This window comes from Anoplopoma fimbria, chromosome 19 (assembly GCF_027596085.1).
Source record: "Anoplopoma fimbria isolate UVic2021 breed Golden Eagle Sablefish chromosome 19, Afim_UVic_2022, whole genome shotgun sequence".
NCBI lineage: Eukaryota > Metazoa > Chordata > Actinopteri > Perciformes > Anoplopomatidae > Anoplopoma > Anoplopoma fimbria.
This window is the reverse complement of record NC_072467.1, coordinates 1,422,010-1,443,030: the sequence shown is the minus strand read 5'-3', so window position 1 is coordinate 1,443,030 and position 21,021 is coordinate 1,422,010. Positions and strand designations below refer to the sequence as shown.

Genomic DNA, 21,021 nt, shown 5'->3' with positions numbered 1-21,021 from the left:
GTGAGTGATGGGTTTTTAAACGTGTGGCTGAGATGGATTTACTATAAAATGGTGTCTTTTTTCCAGATGACAACGTGAAGGCTGGCGTCCACCAAGGCCACCGCTGCACCTTGGGCAGCGCACACACATGATCACATGACTCTGGACATGGACGCGGTCCTGTCAGACTTTGTTCGGTCCACAGGGGCAGAACCGGGTCTGGCAAGAGACCTGCTGGAAGGTAAGAGACCAAAAATGTGCCTGCACCTGTGAGATTAGAGCTATCAACCAAACTGTTATATAGAAAAGACTCAATATGTGGGAATTTGTGATTGGATCAGCTGCTCCCCGTTGTGCTGCGGTTGCACTCAAGCAAGCAGAGCAGAGGGAAGGACAGAAGAGGAGAGGAAATGAGGGGAAAGGAAAAAGAAAGGAAACAAAGGAGGGAGGAGAGGAATGGGGCCTGTAACAGTGAGCCAGCTTGCTGATTTAAAGGCCAGTGTGACGGTTTTACGAGTGCACTCCCCAGGGAGAGCTTTGTGCCCATTCATTGGAACTCATTGAGGAGCAGAGTGCTACTGGCACTTGTATAGCTTACATACAGGGCCACTTTGGGGGGGGAACAGGAGAGCAAAAGTGCACACGGCAACAGAAAGCTGGTTGATGGTCAGTTGAATTGGCTTTCTTGAGACAGTCAAGTGAGGGTTTGTGTTTTTATTTCCTTTTTTTTTTGCAGCCATTTCGGTCTCAGACAGTTTCGCATTGCTCTCCAGCATCTGGTCAAACTGCAGTAAAGAAATGCTGAAGTCTTAATTCAGACCGGTTTTGTCTACTTTACAGGAATAAAAGCATGCTCCACACAAATCCGACTTCCATTAGGCGATGAAATCCTTTTAAAGTGCATCCTGGAATTCTTTTTTTTTTTTGTCTCTGCGCATGTGTTTTATGCAGCTGGTGCCTAGTCTGATAAAATAATTAAGGTGTTGGGTGTCTGTCTCTCCCTCCCCTTCAGTCATTCTGATTCTGCTTTGGCACAAAGCCACAGGGACACTAACAAGACACCAAACAAGACACAGCACTCAGACAAGACAGACATGGGCCTGGATGGCCTATTTCAGTATCACTTCTCTCTGGTGTTAGCTTAGCTCTCCAGACCTGCATCAATCAGCTTCTGTGTGACTCTCTGGTCTGAGTCAGGATGGTGAGAGCAGCACAAATATGACAGCGCCACATGTGATACTTCCCCCTAGAGGATGGTTTATGTACTGAATCATTTGTTTGGACCTGTGGTCACATTTATTGACAACCAGGACAATTTCTGTGTTCTGGGGTGAGAGTTTTTAATTTTTCACATTAGGAAAAAGGGTTAACAAACTAATTTAGGAGATTTCATTTAATCAAAGGAATCAGATAGTTAGTAAAGCTTGCTCATAAAGATCTATTATATTGCCCTCAAATCCTCGTATGCACCTGTTTTAGTTCCAAATCCTTTAATGATTAAAAAAAAAGGAGTTCAGTGAAGCTGCTGTGTTTTTAATAGATTGGGATAATGCATGTTCACACTGCAGATGAATTTATCAGTGTTCCTTTTGCTGACGCCATCCATTAAAAATGAAGGAGCTGAAACGAGGCCTTCCAAGCTACAGTAATAGTAGGCTAATGTAGAAGCATTTAAAGAACATGCATTAGGTGCTGAGTGGCTATGTTGCTAGACCTCAAGCTGCGTCTGTGCAGCTCGATAAAGTAAAACCAGTTTTGCATTGATTGGGGGTGAGAGACAGTGATTAGTGGTGCCAGGTTTCACGTTCAGACTGCCGAGAATTGTCATGTCTGGAAGTGAGGAAGAAGACAACTTCCTCAAGGTCTCTTACAAAGGGAGTCCATTAGTGGACCCTGTCTCACAAACATTCTCAGATTACACGCAGGAACCCTGGGAATGTTCGCAGATGTAGGCGTTGATGTGAGTTTTATAGACTGTCTTACAGATAGTTCCTGTGGCATCATGAGAAGGCACATTGTTTTATAATAAGACTGAGGCTCGACTTATTTCTCTCAAACCTGGAAGGGATCTCTATGAGAGAGACAAGACCCAGAGGAGACAAGTGTGTGTGTGTGTGTGTGTGTGTGTGTGTGTGTGTGTGTGTGTGTGTGTGTGTGTGTGTGTGTGTGTGTGTGTGTGTGTGTGTGTGTGTGTGTGTGTGTGTTACCAGTGTGTGGGTCCCTCCTGCACATCAGGATATTGCTGTCACTCTGTTAAAAGATCTCTCCCCCTCAGCATCTTCATTGTTGATGCACCACCCAACCTCAACCTGTAGTTATTCTTCTTATGATGCAGCATGTTTTACTCAGACACTGTATGGCATTGCTTATATATATATATATATATATATATATATATATATAAAGGATTGATTATTTATTTATTATTTATATACCATATACCATTATTGTTGGGCTCATTATTTACATTTCTAAAGAGCTGGGAAGTTATCTGAATTTGTTTTTTAAAAAGACAGTAATCCCAAAACTCTGCAGAGGCATAGACCTTTTGCATTTCACCCCATTTCTTGATTCCCTTTCTGCTATTGGTAGCATATTATGAGTTATTTACCATGATATAGCCCTTTTTACTGTAAACTGCAGCAAAACGTGTCCTGTTGCACCAGAAAAACAACAACTTTAATCATGCCTGGGAACATAATATTTGGTAAACCACTCTAACTGTTCAGAAATTATATATGGAAAAAGAATATCAATATGATAGCTTTCAATAATCCTACATAACATGTATTCTTGATATTTGTAATCAGTGCTGATATGCACTCAACCAGACCTTTTGTTTGTGTCCCGCAGGTAAAAATTGGGACCTCAGTGCTGCTCTGAATGATTACGAGGAGCTCAGGCAGGTCCACACTGCCAACCTGCCGCAGGTCTTCAACGAGGGCCGCTACTACAAGCAGCCAGAGACACGTGACACGCCCACCCATGTCACCAAGATCGACAGGCCATGTGCACAGAAGCAGGAGGACAATGCACAGGGTACACCATATTGCCACCACCAACGACCCCACCAGATTCTTCCCTCTTCACTTGTTTCCCCCTCATCCATAAAATTCTCGCTTCTTCTGTCCCTCTAGAGAAGCGTTTGTCCCGCGGGATCTCCCACGCCAGCTCTGCTATCGTCTCGCTGGCGCGGCTGCAGGTGGCCAATGACTGTACAAGCGAGCAGTTCCCTCTTGAGATGCCCATCTACACATTCCAGCTTCCCGATCTCAGCGTGTACAGCGAGGATTTCAGGAGCTTCATAGAGAGAGACCTGATCGAGCAGTCCACCATGATGGCTCTGGAGCAGGCCGGTGAGTACTACAGGATATAATATAATACAATACTTCTCCCACTACTGATATGAGATATGTAACAGAATTTTATGCATTTCAGCGTGTTCTTGGTTTAGACTATTCTGAAATGCAGGAGGCCCACAAAGCAGGATCAATAAGAAAAATACCAGTGAAAGTCAGTATTGTGGACATAGACGTGGAGGGTGAGACTGAGTGTAGAGATACAGAGCAGCAGCATCTGGAAGCAAGACGACAACAGCTAATTCAAAGCTTCCAGGATCCCAAAGGATTCATCTCCCAGAAGTTCTGAAATAACAGAGAGAAACTAGTTAGTGAAGTTTCAAATATTCCTGCAGATTTTCTCACACAGAGACTGCAGAGATTCTGAAAGCTTTTTCACCTAATTTGGTTCAAATTCTGGTAACAAAGATCCAAGAAGAAGATTCTGACAATTAAATATATTGACCTTCATATTTCTGTATTTCATAAACAAGTGAATAAGGGAAAATCTGTCTAGTATTGTGAATTAATTTTCAACGGTCTAACCAGCAAATCTGATCTCATGAGATAAATGAAGGATTTATCTTATAATACATTTAATCCAAATTAAATGCATCACAATTCTTCCTATAAAATATGAATCTCTGCAAAAAAAAAAAAAAAGGAAAATAAATTACAACAACCAGCTTAGTATTAGCCTCCCTTTATTTGTGGTTTAATCTCAACCCACATGCATTTTCTTGGATAGAACATCATTAAACAAACTGGGATATAATAGTAGACCAAGTTTTAAGAAAAAATAACTTAAATATCTAATGCATAAAGAAATCGAGAAATGCAAAAACATCTGCATTTTGAGCCCATCCACACTGAGGGGTAAATCATTCAGAGCTTCTTCTGTGTTTACTGTTGTTAAATAAATGATGCAGTCAGATCACCCCAGGCTCAGAGCGATGAGGCTTCCTGCAGTAAAGCAGTGTGCCGGGCCGAGGGCTGTGAAGCAGTCGTCTCTCCCCCAGGGACACTGGCAGGGCGGTGATGGAGCAGAAACTGGAGATACTGTAAAAGTCAGGCTGAGGAGGAAGATACTCAGAGTGGGGTTTTTGAAAGACTGCTAGGTGTTTGAGGGTGTGTGCAAAGCATATGGCGTGTGCTAATCATTGCCTTCAAAGTTCAACTAATGAAGCTAATTATGCTTGTTGGCTAATTGTTCTCATTGGGCCATCACTGGTACCTGCTCCAGTAGTGTGAGACTGGAAGACATTAAGTTCTCAGTTCATTTGAGTAACAAGGTGACAAAGAGTTGTGACAATTAAAGGCTCCTGTTAATGTTCGTAGTACATTTCTGACAGAGAGGTTTTTTTACTGAATCATTATGACAGTAATTATTATTTAACTCCACTAATAGACTAGAAAGGAGCAATTGACAATATTTCCACAAGGTGATTAATTACATATATCCCATGTCTAAAATATATAATAAGGATGTAAACTACACTCAAAATGAAACTAATTACATGTTATTTACTTTTTTATAAATAAAGTAACCTTTAACAATGTAATATATAATACAATAATTATGAGTTATAGAGCTTTTTTATTGAACTAAGTCTTATTTATTTAGTTATTTTATTGCTTTTGCTATATCTAAAGTAAACTTGCTATAAACCTACATTTTTTTGTATTTCTATTATTGATAAATTAGCATGTTTCTGTTCATTCATTTGATTGCCTTTTTCATCACCTATGGCCCCTGTTATATCCCCAGTCACCCATGGAATAAACATCTACGACTTCTTTTTTTTGTAAATTATAGTCTCCCCTTTATAGAGATGCTGGACGGGGTTAGGAATGAATGTTGCTTTAATCCTGTAATGCCCAATGAGGCATTATGTTGGAAGCATACAAATACATTTTTGTGTGTGCATTTCAATTTGAGTAAATAATGAAAATAAAAATAAGAGACTATTGACTTGAAAATGTATTGAAACTAAATGTGTTTGCTCCCTTCTGTTTCTCAGTTTTGTACAGAATTCATGTTCTTATAATGTGGTACGTGTGTGCAGGTCGTCTGAACTGGTGGTCCACCATGTGCACTAGCTGTAAGAAGCTGCTTCCTCTGGCCACCACAGGCGACGGGAACTGCCTTCTGCATGCTGCCTCTTTAGGTGAGCTACTCATGTACACTAGAGTAGATCTAACACATGATATATACCAGTTGTTATTATCATCCATAACAACTGTGCAAGACGGTGTCTATTAACAGTATCAGTGCTGTGTCACAGCTGCTGAATCCAGAGGAGGGACTAAGAAAGGAGGATTGGAAAAGCAAAGGAAGCAAGGAAGGGAGGGAGTGAGATAACTGACCTAAACATTGCAGCAATCTGTCAGCTGCCGGGTTCAGTGGGTTGACAGTTATTTCTGGTCCGTGCCGAAGGAGATTGTTGACTTCCCAGTGTGAGGACTGCTGGATCAGGAGCTGTCAGGGTTAGAGGCACCAGAGCTAACGCAATCCACACTGACAGTCAGACAACTAAGGCCCTTTGATGAGTGATGAAAGACATCTTTAGACAGGAAGTTAAAGAGCTGTTGTTGTCTCAGAATGATTATATGGTTTGGTGCAAGGGCTGTTTCATTGTTTTACGTCCTCCCAATCTTTACACGCAGTAACGGTGTGTTGCATCTGTGTCACTCAGGGATGTGGGGCTTCCATGACAGAGACCTGATGCTGAGGAAATCCCTGTACACCATGATGAAGAGCGGAGCGGAGAGAGACGCTCTAAAGAGGAGGTGGAGGTGGCAGCAAACCCAACAGAACAAGGAGGTTGGAAGAGTAAATGCATCACATCCACTTTTACAGTTGATGCATTAATAAATCCATAAGAGCAAGCGAAGGGATGAGCCGCATGTATCCTCCGTTATTAAGCCCTGATTTTCGCTTCCTTGCTGGGTCGCACATTTGGATTTTTGCTGCGAGGAAAAATAGTCTTTTGATGCTACCAAATGTGCATTAGTAGCAGTGTTAATACTGTCAAATCCTCTCCCTTCTCTTGATGTTCATGGATTAAAATATTTGCCAATCTATTAGAAAAATTGTGTCACCAAAGATAGCTCAGTCAAAGAAGTAGTCCAGATGCTCATATTTTAAAAATGCCCGGGGCGTCCTTGTGTCCCACTGATCTGAGACACATCCCATGTAAACGCTGCGTCCTGGTTTGTCGCATGTCATCCACCTTTCTCTAATTACCCATAATCCCTGTCTGTTTCTTCCAACTAACCATCCATTAACAGCAAAAATATGACAAAACATACTGACGTGTAGATTCATTAAGCTCCTGGAGACCTTGTAGAAGAATTATGATGAATAATGATGATAAGGAGTGTGTGGGTGAGCATCAGCCTGTGTTTATTAGAATTTCTCCATGTGCGTGTGCTTGTGCAGTCGGGGCTGGTGTATACAGAGGAGGAGTGGGAGAGAGAGTGGAACGAGCTGCTGAAGTTGGCCTCCAGCGAGCCTCGCACTCACCTCAGCAAAAACGGCAACACCAGTGGAGGGTAAGCGGGTGACTCACATTTATCCCCCTTTCACTCCCAAGACACAACACATATTACATTCCATTAACCTGAATCCAGCAATGTTTGCTCCGTAGTCACTGTATAAGATGGAGAATGGAACAACAAACAGAGCAGCCGTAGTGAGTTGCACAGCTCTCGTCCCACATCACACATTACACTCTCCTGCTGTGTTTTAACTGCTTGTACGATGAAACGCCGCAGGAAGCCCACAATTAAAACAAAAGTGACCTTCTCACTAAGATGGATTTGTCCGGGAAACTCATTGTTCCCACTCGTACTGTTGCTCTTTTTCATTGACTCCTTGATTTAGTAACATTGTTGAAGACTGTGAAGACATTGGTGAGACTGTGCCATCTACTGGCTGCCATCAGTATTAATCATTTGCAATCTGTGCTCATATAATTTGCCACAGAAAAGGAAGGAAATTGAGGATCTTATGGATCATAATTACATTTTTGCCAGATGACAGTGAAGACAGTGTCATAGGTAGTTACTACCATTTGTTGTCGTTGCTAACAAAGGGCTGAACCCAAAAATGTTCACTAACTCTCCTACTGTACAAAACCAAAAATATTATTACTCTAAGTTAATCAAATATTATCTTTAATTCATTAAAGATACCCCCCCTTCCACCTGTGACATAAACAAGTGTAAGAGTGGGTTTTTCAGAGGCAGATTGGAAACTAACTCTAGTTTCCTCCTCCTACGCACAGAAAGCTTGTGGTTTTGTCTCTTGTTTCCATTTTCACTGAAATAAACACACAGACTCTGTCTTATGTACACGATTGGCATTGCAGCTAATTTTGTGGAGAAAAAAAACAACTGTGATGGAAATAAAAAAAATGTAAGCAGGTTGTGGTTGTCTGCGCTCAGTGCTGACTTAAAAGATAAAAGTACAAACCTCATAAGAAACCATGCAAAGCTGTGTGATAGCAACATCTGAAAACAATTTAATAACTGCGTTAATTAGCTTGCCTCGCCGGCATTGACTTGTCCAGTACAAAGCCCTCTATCACTGAAAATATCCCATCATTTACTCATTTACTCTGGTGGTTTTAACCTCTCATTGAGTTTGACTGTAATACAGTAATCAGGTCAGGGACCTTTGATGGTCCTAGTGTGAGATGAGCCCCTAAATAGGATGAGTGGGATTCACATATTAAGAGGCTCTTCATTAGAGTAAAATTGGCAGCGTGGCTGTTTGTGTGGCCGACAACTTAATTGTTGCACATCCTCTGGTTCCCTGGTGGTTGCATGCCTGAGAGCTCTGCCTCTGCTTTTTTTTCTCTCGGCCTCACCCTCCCTTCCTCTTTATCTCTCCCGCTCTCAGATGGATCTTTGTACAAGTCTGTTAAAGGTAGCCAGAGGGCAAAATGGATCAGACGAGATCATGCAGGCACACGATTTGCACCGACATTTATTGTTTTGGCAGACGTTTTTGCACCAGTGAATTCCAAGTCAGGAAATTGTCATAGTATCCCATAATCCCACTGTGTTACATGGTTTTTGTTGTTTTTTTTGCAGGGTGGATAACTCTGAGGATCCGGTCTATGAGAGTCTGGAGGAGTTCCATGTGTTTGTGCTGGCCCACGTGTTACGAAGGCCAATTGTAGTGGTGGCTGACACGATGCTCAGAGACTCAGGAGGAGAAGGTAGGCTGACTGCGTCCTGCGTTGATCTTCTACAATACAATAGGATAAGCAATGGACTGACACTAGATGTGGTGTTCCAGCGTTTGCTCCCATCCCGTTTGGAGGGCTCTATCTGCCTCTGGAGGTTCCCCCGAGCCGCTGTCACTGCTCCCCTCTGGTCCTAGCCTACGATCAGGCTCACTTCTCCGCTCTGGTGTCCATGGAGCAGAGAGACCAGCAGCGAGAGCAAGGTAAGCGACTGTGCATCATCACGAAACCACTTACATAATCTTGACAGAAAAATCTGCCGGCATACGCAGATTGGGATGTGGGGACATAAACCTTTTCCTGTACTCTTGTTCTTAAAAACCACAAGTGTCACCCGCTGTAATGAGCATTTGTTAGGCAGTCGCTGGTTTTACTTTAAGTGGGTAGCTTGCAAGAATGAGGGCGAGTGGTCTTCCTGTACTGATAGAGGTGAATAATGTATGAGACAGCAGTCTAATTACCTGTGATCCATTATTAAAGCAGGCCAGTTGACAGCAGGAACCAGGGAGTGGCCAACATGGAGGGGAAGTGGACAGCAGGCCACTTCTTCTGACTTACTGAGCACCGCACTGATCATGCAATTGTATGTTATTGCATGTCAACATTTCTCTCTCTGAAGGTCACTGTTTTGAATTTAGATTGTTACAGTAGGTGTGTTTGTTTATGTGGTTGCCTCTTTGAAAGGGGTCTGTGATATGTGGCTGCGTAGAGCGCATTGATCGTGTTATGTCGTGGCGAGGGGGTGCTGATTTTCCGTGACTCTTGTTTTTGTGTTGTTGTGCTCCCACTCCGGATGTGTTGCTCATTCTCGAGGCCTGAGTAATCTTCACATGGAGTTCCTTTAATTGACAAATAGAGTGGATCTCCTTGACAACCAGTCTTAGCAGTCACGGCACTCTTCTTTATCTGACTCAGTGGGTGGAACTCACTTGTCACTTGCGTGGGCTGCCGGCCAACTCCGTCCCTCTGCCTCTTTTTCCTCACTCTCAAACACAGATACGCTTATGCAAACTGTTTCTTTCTTCCTCTCTCTGTCTTCCTCGTTCCTTTGTGCTTTTCTGAGCATGTACGTTTCCTATTCTCGGCATGTAAACACCAACCTAGTTATTAAGTCTGGGTACGACCACTGCAGACTAGCAGACAGACATGATTACTAACCTCCAATCCCTTCCCTGAAGTCATTCCCTTTAATGCCAGCAGCACATCAAAGGCAGCCTTCTCCACAGCACATAACTATTCAGAACTCCCACTTTTATTCGTGTGTTTTAGTGTGGCAAAGGGTTCTCTTTTTGTCCACCAGATGGAGCATATGTCCAAAGAACCGGCCGTAGCTAGATCGCTACACCACTGCATGACTCTACTTTTTCATTCTGGTACACTGTGTCCTGTGATAGGATCAGAGTGCGTTTTGTCTGCAGTCTCTCTTCAAGATGTTATGAAAACATTTTATGCTCAGTTTGCTGCATTCGTATGTCGTGATGAGTCATATAACCCAGAAATGATACAAATCTGTGCCGCTCCTGCATTTGTTATTGTGCATAGTTAGATTTTTTTGTATGATATTATAAGTAATGTGTTTTTCTGAATTTTTAAGAAATGGTACAATGCTGGCTTATATCGCTGAACAAATGAAAGACAGACATGAAGAGGGTCAGACAGACACGCAGACCTAATCTTCCACTACCAATTAGGACGGAGCAGCGCATGCCGGCCCATAAGCCCTTCACCACATCACCACATATGGGCAGGGTCCCGGGCCGGGGCCTCAACAAAATGATCCTCTCTGCTTACAGTCGGGCCAGTGTGTGGACGTCTCAGGTGGAGGGTTGGTCTCAGTTTCCCCCCGTAAAGTGAAGAGCATCCGAGAGGCCGTTGGCCCTGTGTGTGTTCAGGTGCCAGAGGCTGGGTTAGAATACTGGCTCTTTCTGTATGGAAGGTTATAGCCCCCCCTCACCGACCAGTAACCCGATTCTAATTCACACTGACACGTCATGCTACTGACCCTTTTATGGCCCGCTTGCATGCCTGCTAGGGCTATATTGATGGTGGATATTGGAAAAATAAGGGAGGGGTGTCTAAAGTTAGAGGTTGTTGCTAAGGATCAAAACTTTCTTTTATGTCATTTTTCTCTCGCTGGTTACATCCCAACAGCACAGTCAAGTGTTTTTTGTTTTTTTCTGAGTAAGGTAGTCAGGTGAACCCAGAGCTTTCTATGTGTTTTCTATCAGCACACTGCTGCTCACCTGCTGTGTGATAATGACTGGCTCCTCAGTAGACGCCGTTGGCAAAGTCTTTTATCAGCTTGTTTGTGCTCCTGTGGTTAAAAGATGTATGAGTGGAACTGGACCTTTTGAAAAAACGGTGGAGCTATTTCAAGCTCTGGTCCCAGTACCAAAACACTTCCAGGTTTTCTTTGGCATTCCATCATCATCCCCCTAACACCCGTTTGAATGAAGTAAATGGCCGTCTTTTTCACTAAGACCACCTACATAACAGTTAGGTGTAACCATCCAGCTCTGGCCAGGTTTTACTTCTCTATCTACTAAAGACACCCAGTGTATTTCTCCCCATGCTGTCGGCGTAATTAAATCAATATGGCAGTCAGAATTAAAATGCTATTTGTTGTGGTTTTAAACGTCACTTCAAATGTGATGCTCTTGTAAATACCCCCATGGTTCCGCTGTTAAAATCTGTGGCCCAAGAAAAAGCTGAGGCTTGTTTATATGCATGACTGATGTTTAGTCTGGTGAATTGGAGTCCTTTAAATCTGCAGCTGTGCTGAGTGACCAATGTCAAGGATTCAAGTTTGTGCATTTTCCAGACAGGACAAATTGTTCTTGAATTGGAAACAGAGGAAACATTGGCTCAGTGTTCCTGCTGTGAATAAATGCTTGTGATGGGCGAGTTTGTCCTCAGAAGGTGGTAAAAGAGGAGAGAGAATCCTCTCTCTTTCTGCTCTCATAACACAAGTACTTGACATGTTAATTTTGTGCAAACTAAAAAAAGCAATCAAATCATGTGAATGCATGCTTAGAAAAGGTTATCTACCTCATTTCCAACAGCTGTTTCCTCACAGGTTACACCCAAGTCCCCCTTCCGAATCAAAGATGCAAACTGAGCAAGGCAAGGCAGGCTGGCAGTTATGTTGCTGAGTACACAGCTTGCCTACCGCGGAGGGCTATGATGTCATCCGTGCATACACTATGGGAATCGGTCATTCAAGGACAACAAAACAAGACTGCCAACAGGGATAGTAAATACATTACAGCACACTTTAGTCCCCCAGAGCTCCATTGGCAGTGTTGAATCTTTGAATCTGGATGGGGCCCAAGTGGGAACAACAGCACACACAGCACTTTGGAATGGCGTGAAAGGAGGACAGCTGCATCGTGGGAGCCAGGACGCCACCTCACAGGCCTCCGCTGCCTGCTGCATGACCCTGAGTGGGAACTGAGTGGGAGCTGGTTCACTGCCTCCTGTCTGTCTGTGTGTGTTTGTGATTATGACTGATTTTTTCTGGGCAAGAGTGTTCTAGGAAAGACCCTTCTTTAAGAAAAACCACTCTCTTTTTTTTTCTCCCAGTTTTCAGTGCTGCCTCGCCACGGCTCTCATTACTGTTTGTGTCTGTGGCTACAGGCATTAGTCATGCTTTTTTCTTTTGGAAGATGGTATTAAATGCATTGCAATTTACAGGTATGACGCAAAGGCAACTTTGACATTGTAGGACAAGTCTTGGGACAAGCCTAGTATGTCAGCACTGCTATTAGTGATGCATTCACTAAGCTGTTGGAATTTGTTTGCTAAGCGACTACTGGTGTCAGATACAACTAAGTGATCATGTTTGCAGTGTTAAATTTGCAAGCAGGGGTGTGGCCCCACTTATTCTGTTTCAAAAACTTAAGGCATCATCATTATGCATGTACCAACACTATTTTGAAGCATATCATCAATAAGAGTGTACTTTTTATCTACGCATTGGCTCTCAAGAAGAGACACAAGAGGGAAAGAGTGAGTGTTTGACCTGCAGGTTCATCAGGGACACGGGAGGGGCCGTTGCTGCTCGTGCTTGTGTCTGCATGAAGCCTGCAGAGCAGCCCATTGGCAGTGGAAGAATTGATAAAGCTGGGCGGAGACTGTATCTTCCATCTGTGGCTGACAGTGAAGGCTGGAATGTCCTCTGCCTGAACAGCCTGCCTCTCTCCGCTGTCATGTGGACAACAGCCCCCACACTAGGCAGCCTAAGGAGAGCTGTCATGTGGGCCAGTGGGGTCTAGCTAGTCCTCCTCGCACTCTTGTTTTGAAAGGCAGCCATGCACTCACACACAAACACATACACGCCTGCACTGTGCAAATAATATAGGAGGAAGCCCGGTTGGGTGTCTGTTTTATGTGCTCCTTCCAGTGATTATTGTTGAAAACATCTTCCTGCTTGTAGCTGATCATATCAGAAGGGTATGAAGGAAATCATTTCAGCACTCCTTCTTCTACTTCTGTACTCCTGTGTCTGATTGCACTCTATTACTAAACTAAATCATCCTGTGCAATCCTGAACAAATTGAGAGCTACTGGGTTCAATGTAAATCAAAGCAGCGGTCTCATCATGTCAAACTCAGAATACCAAATCCTTAAGTTTAGCTAGGGGATGGTTTCAGTTTGTCACAACCTGGGTACTATTTTCGTAGTATTGGCCATCCCTCCTTCTGGTAATGATAACACTATACTCCCCCTTAGTGTCTGCAGAGGTCTGGGACATCTCTAAAAAGGAAACACACAAGGCAGACACCCTGGTTAGCCAAATGTATGTGGAAGTGAAAACAAAGACAAAAGGTAAAATTATGACCACAGCTGTGTGTTGTAAATACATCACAGTTCACAGACTGACTTCCTACTTCAACTTTTACCTAACATACCCATAGTGGTGCACGCACATTGTTTCTGAGAATCAAAGGATTATTACCAACGTTTGAAGTGTACCAGTTTGGATTTACCTCCAAATAAAGTGGTTTAGATAATCCGGCTAAACTGTAGCTCAAATGCTTTTTGCCTTGCCCCATTGGACTTTGCTATAGCAATGTCACTATGTTCGCAGTGTACTCATTGCAGATAGTAAAGATTGCCAGAAAATACGACCCCAATTTGAGAATTAATAATAAATGCTTGACCTTTGAAACAATACTTGTCAAAGCAGGCTAACCAAAGGGTGAATTTAGAAGCTGTTCTTAAGCTTTCAATTGTATCATAGGATCTTCCTCGGTGAACGGAGTTGTCATGGAACTATAAATGTTCAAATTTGCAGTACCTTTGAGGGCTTTAACGACATCTCATATATGTTGGTTCAAAAGTTTGGATTGAAAACAATCCAACCGTGGAAAGAAAACTGTCCCTCCAGCAGGTCAATTTAGTAGCTGTTTTGGAGCTTTTGATGTATCAATATGATTAAATGCTCCAGAGGAGCTACAACCCAAATGATAATGAACATGATCTTTCCTTTAATTTCCCTCCTCATGGGAAAAAAAGTAGATAGACTGGATACACTTGACCAGAGAGGACAGAACAGTGTCAGAGACCCGGGATAGGGACCAGTCTGTGTTATAAGAGAAGCAACCAATGGAAGTTAAAGCAGGCAACTGAGTCCCTTCTCTGTCTGGATGAGTCAGCGTGAGTGACACTCTCTGGTCAGGGCTACCTCTCTGCCTAAAAGATGGATGTCAGATAGAATGCACCCACAGTATACGTTACTCTATGCTGACAGGCATCTGGGATCATTAACATGGCATTATTCTAGTGTGTCATTATGGTGTCACTAGCTCTGACATCACAGTGGCCTTGTGAGAGAATGGATCGCGTGCAAGGTAGTCTCTGCTGGTAAAGCTAGACCAAACTAACCTTCTGATAATCTCATCTCTTCCAGCTGTTATCCCTCTGACTGACTCGGAGCACAAGCTGCTGGCACTCCATTTTGCCGTGGACCCTGGCAGGGACTGGGAGTGGGGGAGGGACGACAATGATAATACCAAGCTAGCCAAGTAAGTCCTGTATAGCATATCGCGGAGTGTTGATGCTTATCAACAAAGCACACAGTGGCGCTGACTACGAGAGTCCCATGAAGGGTGAAAAACTGCAGGCCAAGGCAGTTCTGTTAGTCTACCCACAAGGCTGTATGTGGGGGATTTAACTCTCATTATGGTCTCCGAGCTTAGGTCACTTCAAAGAGTGAGCAGGGGGAGAACAAATTGTGAGATACGTCAGTCATCCATAGGGTTTCCAGGGAATGGCCTCACTAAAGCAGCAACACACTCTCTGAGTTTAGCAAAGAGTTTATGTAAGGGTTTCTGTTTCACATTCCTGCCAGTCAGGGGGTCAGCTTATCATTTAAAGGAACAGTTCAGCCCAAAATCAAAATTGCATATTTGTCCTCTCACCTGTAGTGCCATTTATCAATTCAGATTGTTTTGCTGGGAGTTGCCTACTTTTGGAGATAGGGCCAAAGAGATGTCTGCCCTCTTTCTAATATAATGGGACTAGCTTGTGGTGATCAAAGCGCCAACAAATACATAAAAAAAAACTACAGCCATGTCTCATTCCAGACATCATCACCTGGTTACTCTAGATTATCACCAGACCTTGTTTCAGGTAGAAACTATTTTCTGTCAACATGCTGAAGGAAGGGTGCATCTATACTCAATACTGCTAGCTAACCTAGCACCAATGAGCTAGCTAATGTTACAGCTCAGCCGAGGAGGGCGCCATTAATGGCTACATCTCGTCCATGAGTCGATGCACATTCTTTTTGCACGCTAATACCGTTGGCTGCTGTAGTTGTTGGGTCTATTATCTTGAGTGACTGGGTCATGTTTCTGGTTAGAGACATTGCTGTTTTTAAATGTCTAGTTTTGTCACTTTGAGCACCACAAGCTGAGTGTCATATAGTTACATTATATTGGAGAGAAGGCAGACATCTCTACAGCCAATATCTCCAAAACTAGGCATCTCTTACCAAAACAATCTAGATTGATAAATAACACTTCAGGTAAATATGTATTTTTGATTTTTGGGTGAACAAGTTTGTGAATGAACAATGCAGATATACATGGAACGAATGTTTAAGCTTCTAATACCACGTCTTTGTATTAACCTTAATGCATTGCAGGCATTCATAAGTTTTTTCGTTCAATAAGTTCTTAAAATGTCATACTCAGATCCATTACTATGGTATATGTGCCATTGAGTTCTTGTAAAAAATATTTGTCAAAGTCAACCGTGTCATATCACTGCTTGTTGTTAATTGCTGACACATGTTCTCCCACAGTCTCATCTTGTCTCTTGAGGCCAAACTCAACCTGCTGCACAACTACATGAATGTAACATGGATCCGAATTCCATCTGAAACAAGGGTAACTTTTCACACACGTGTTTCTGGTTCTTCACGGTTAATTTAGCCCCCAGAGAGACTTCAGATTCCAGATGTTCTTGAAACCACACACTATTCAATCAATCAGTTTTATTTACTGTCAAAATGCAATAATCCCAGGAATTCACATGTTTTTTTCTGATTATGATTCACCAAAACTCAGACAACAAAGTACTTTTTTTAATATTTTACAGGGAATTTGTCTGGAATAGATTGTGAGTCCCTGAGAAATGTCCTCATTGCTTGTGCTATGTTCTGTGTTTTATTCATTGCTTTATGTGTTTCTGTGTGTTTATGTGCAGGCTCCCCTAGCTCAGCCAGAGTCTCCCACAGCCTCTGCAGGTGAGGACGTCCAGTCTCTAGCTGAGTCTATGGACTCTGACCGCGAGTCTGTCGGCAGCAACTCTAACGTCAACAACGGCAAGCCCAGCAAAGAGAAGGACAAAGACAAGCAGCGCAAGGACAAAGACAAGAGCCGGGCTGATTCTGTAGCCAACAAACTAGGTAGCTTCAGCAAAACCTTGGGGATCAAGCTGAAGAAGAACATGGGAGGTCTGGGAGGCCTTGTGCACGGCAAAATGAACAAATCTAACTCTGGCTCAGGTCGTAGTGGGGAGAATGGAGGGGAAAAGACAAAGAAAAAAGAGTCTAAGACAACCAAAGGGAGCAAGGAGGAGTCGGGCCAGTCAGCCAGCTCCACTTCCTCTGAGAAGACCACTAGTCCATCTCCTACGGACAGAGACGGAGCCTCCAGCTCCTCCCCCGGGAGACAGGACAGTGCAGCGAGAGACAAGACCCTGGAAAACTGGAAATACAGCACGGATGTCAAGCTCAGCCTCAACATCCTGCGGGCCGCCATGCAGGGGGAGCGCAAGTTCATTTTCGCAGGCCTCCTGCTCACCAGCCATCGACACCAGTTCCACGAGGAGATGATCAGCTACTACCTGACCAATGCCCAGGAGCGCTTCAGCCAGGAGCAGGAGCAGAAGAGGAAGGAGGCCGAGAAGAAGCCGCCTGCCGCTAACGAGGTGGCGGTGAAGAAGCCTGAGATTGAGAGTGTCTTCCAGAGGGAGAGGTCAGACAGCTCGCCGCCGGAGAGCTGCTCTCCCGTCCTGCCCCACCACGCCCACACCTACAACCACAACTCCCAGCCCCCACTGGGGCTCAAGATGCAGGGCAGGAACAGTCCCACTCCTGCGGCCCCTCTCATCTCCATCCCAGTCCCTCCTCTCACTCCGCCAATAGCCTCCCACCATGTCTCCCACCCAGCCCCAGCCCCTGCGCCTTACTCCTCCCCCAGTATTGGTGCTAAGAGACCTGGGCCCGTTCCCGTGTCTGCCCACTACAGCCATACACCGCCCATCCAGCGGCACAGCGTGATTCACTTACAAGATGTCAACATGCAATCCTCCATCTTCCAAGATGACCCCTACAAGCCTGTGGTGGGCACCCTAAAGACATGCGCCACCTACCCCCAGCAGAACCGCACACTCTCGTCCCAGAGTTACAGCCCTGCTCGCCTGTCGGGGGTCCGCACTGTTAACACCATAGAGACGCTGTCCTACAACATGCCTGGCGAACACAAGTCCCACACCTACACCAATGGATTCAATGCGGGAGACATTCAGGACTGCTTGGAGTTTGCTGATGAGGACAACTCGTCTCACACCTGGCTCAACCAAGAGAAAACCAAAGGGCGGAGCTCTGGAAGCCCTTTGTACTGCTTTCAGCAGCGCCGCTGCAAGAGGGAGAACTGCTCCTTCTACGGCAGGCCAGAGACAGACAACTACTGCTCCTACTGCTACAGAGAGGATCTGAAACGCAGGGAGAGGGAGAGCAAAGTGCAGAGGCCTGCATAGCCATCACAGCCACTTCAGCCACTAGTCAGCAAGGCCGCAGGAGACGTGAGGGAAGGACACCACCATCTGCACTCATTTAGAATAACATGATGGCAAACATTTTCCTATTTTGTTGAAGAATGCTCTTGTATTCCTGTCACCCCTCCCTTGTTAGTAAAGATGATTACTTTATAATGGGGGAAGCAGAACTTGAAACAGTGAGCAGCTTTGGCCAGAAATTGTGCTATTTTGTTTTGGGTTTGTTTTTTTTGTCTCATTGAAGTTAGTCTTTTACTTGTTTTAGAGTAAAAGTCATCTCTCTGTGATGTAACTTTCTGTTTGTGAGGGAAAGTTCTTTATTTTTTAAAGTACAAAAAGATCTGCATCTCATATGGAGGGAACATTTTAGCTCTTTTAATCAGTTTGAATGCAATACCTCTGCTTGGTTCTTCAAAAATTTGTAGTTGTTTTGCAATCAAAAGAAATTCAATGGGAGATTAATATTAGACTTTAAAGCAATAAATTGGTGATTTTTGCTACACCCTCTCCCAATTTTGTCTATGCACCAATAATATAGTTACTGTAGGTTAACTGTGTCTTGTAAATTGTAAAGGATTGTCACGGTGTGCTTTTGTAAACAAATTTGAACTACAGGAATTAAAATGTGTAAGCATTATAGATTGTAATGTTGGATTAGGATGAAAATGTAAACCTATCTCATTTGTTAAGTGTACCTTTGTTCTTGCCACAATGCAAGGGTTTCCTGTGTCAGAATTGGACTCAAGATAATGTGTAAGATATCATTTCACATTTGTACCCGAAGTCGACCTCCTTAAAACCACAAGCACTGCCAAACTGGCTTCCTTAAAAAAAGATTACGATTCAAATTTTTTCAAAATGTTTTCTGTGGCAAACACAGAACAATGTGCATAGGATGAATTGCTTCTAAAATATGCAGTGTTTATGGTGTGTTTCTCTTGAGTCGCCTGTTAACTACTCTATTCGGTCAATGTGTTAGATGAGAAGAATTGTGGGTAGTGAGAGCAGGCCGATGCGTATTTGTCTGAAGTGTGATTACGTGTCTCTTCCCCTCTACACAAACAACACAATGTGCAATCATGCTATTAGCACTATGTGGTGACCTGCAGTATAGATGTGTCACCGGTCCAGTGTGAGATTGTCTGTTCTTCTTCCATATCTAGAGGCCGTTAAAAAGAAGCACCTGCTGCTAAGAGCACCTCAAGCCTTTGTGATCATCAGTGCTTTAACCAATCAGTGGGTTTGTAAAACCCCAGGCCTCCAAGTGCTTTCTGCTCATTCGACATGACTACTGTACAGACGCAGTGTTTGTGTTGCTGTTTGTTCTGGTGATGCTTGGATAATGTACCATGCTGTCCTTAACTAAGTGTGTCCTGGCCAAGGATGTCCACTGCTCCCTGGGTTTGCTTCTGTCTCTCTCCTGTACACACTGCAGTGTTGCTCCTCTTTGTTTCTATGTGACAAGTTCATGGACTCTCACCATGTTAGGACTGTAAGATATGATTTTGTATTCCTTTAAGAGTTTTACACTACTTTAAATTATTAATTTGCACATTAGGTACAGATGTAAATATGAAAAAAAATAGTTTATTGTTACAAACATGGTGTGTCTGCGTCATTTTTGTTTTTCCTCAAGGACTTTATCATCAGGAAATCTACAGATAATAGATTTTATTTAGATTTTTTTAAATCAATATTCAATCAAGTTACCATGGAGACCAAGTTGTTTAGGTTTCTCTCGATCCACATACACTACAATACACTTTTTTACTGTCTATTTGCTTTCATCCTCTTTTCTTTTTTCTATGACTGTTAAATCACTGCATTATGATACCAGAACCATAATGTTGGTGGACTTGCAAGAGAAAAAAATCTTTAAAATCTTTAAAATTGATGCAACAGTGACCAAAATATGCAGATTTTTGTGTCGCAAATGTGGGTCAAGCGCCAAAGAGACTAGATCCTACAATTCCTAGTTTCCCAGTTTGATTCAACAGTTTCTATTATAGAGACCTTCTGCTTCAACTTTTTAACACAGACTTTAAGGAGTTTAAAGTCCCCAAGCTGAAGCTGAGATAACCCTAATGACATCACCAGGGTTAATTTCTCAGACTTTACAAATTCTCCAGAGCCCTCAGGACACAACTGCAAAGTCCTTCCAATGAACTGCTCTTCATGTGTAAAATCAGTGCAGTGCCCCTTTAAAAGGCTATTTGACTTCTAGAATAGGACACTTTTGATGGTTATTTAAAAAGACTGCATTGTTGGAAAAAAGGAAATTAATCTTGCTTTTCGAATGAGTCAAACAAAACAGAATGAGGGGAATATTTCCACCAAAATCATTCTGAGGTTACAGCATTGAGATTCTTGGGAGAGAACTGACAAGTAGGGCAGCACTCCAGAGTTGGAGCTCTAACTCTGCTTTATCCCTCCATAGAAGCCCCAACATTGGCATTAGAGTCGACGCCACGCAGCGAAACAGGCTTTCCAAAAGCAGCAGAAAAATCAGCAAGTGCATTCATGTGAGAGTGTCCTCCAACCTTGCCATGGTTAAATCTGGTGACGGCTTGCTGCATGTGAGCAAATGTCACATATCGAGACAAATGGTATCAAACACTAAATAAAAATGACTGGGATGGATAATTATTTATTTATCTTTGCAGATGTATAGCTGAATTTAATTACATCTTAATTCAATCTTCAAATACCAAGAAAAGCAGCCTGCAAGAATAACTGAGTGAGAAGGGATTAATTCTAGCACATTAAAAACTGTGACCAGAGGCTTTCAGTCACATTATCATCATTACATCGTTGGATAAACACAAGCAGTCAAGTAAATATAGTGTCTTTTTAGGGTTGTTTTTTACATTTCTAGCTAGCAGCATGGCTTTATCAGATCAATGCCAGCCAGTCAATCAGTTGCTCCACCACTTTTGAATATATCATCATAGAATTTTGTACAGACATTTGTGGTTCCCAGAGGATGAATCCTAATGACTTACGAGATCTTTTGACTTTTTGAGAAGCGCTTCTAGCTGGTCAAAGATTTCACTTATCTTGTGCAAGCATTCATGGTTCCTAGAGGATGTATCCTGTATACACTGGTGATCCTCTGACTTTATCTCCAGCCACCAGGTTCATTTGTGGTGTTGCTTTTAATG

General features: G+C 43.2%; 1 protein-coding gene across 1 annotated transcript; it reads left to right on the top strand.

Annotated features, from left to right (window-relative positions):
• The first annotated feature begins 132 nt into the window (after positions 1-132).
• Positions 133-19,412, top strand: otud7a (OTU deubiquitinase 7A). The gene is made up of 11 exons (XM_054620172.1): positions 133-220; positions 2,833-3,018; positions 3,117-3,335; positions 5,384-5,485; positions 6,014-6,141; positions 6,760-6,872; positions 8,418-8,545; positions 8,626-8,775; positions 14,484-14,598; positions 15,882-15,966; positions 16,286-19,412. Exons 1-11 carry the CDS (start codon positions 136-138, stop codon positions 17,840-17,842), a joined length of 2,868 nt encoding a protein of 955 aa, XP_054476147.1. The 5' UTR covers positions 133-135; the 3' UTR covers positions 17,843-19,412.
• The last annotated feature ends 1,609 nt before the right edge of the window (positions 19,413-21,021 follow it).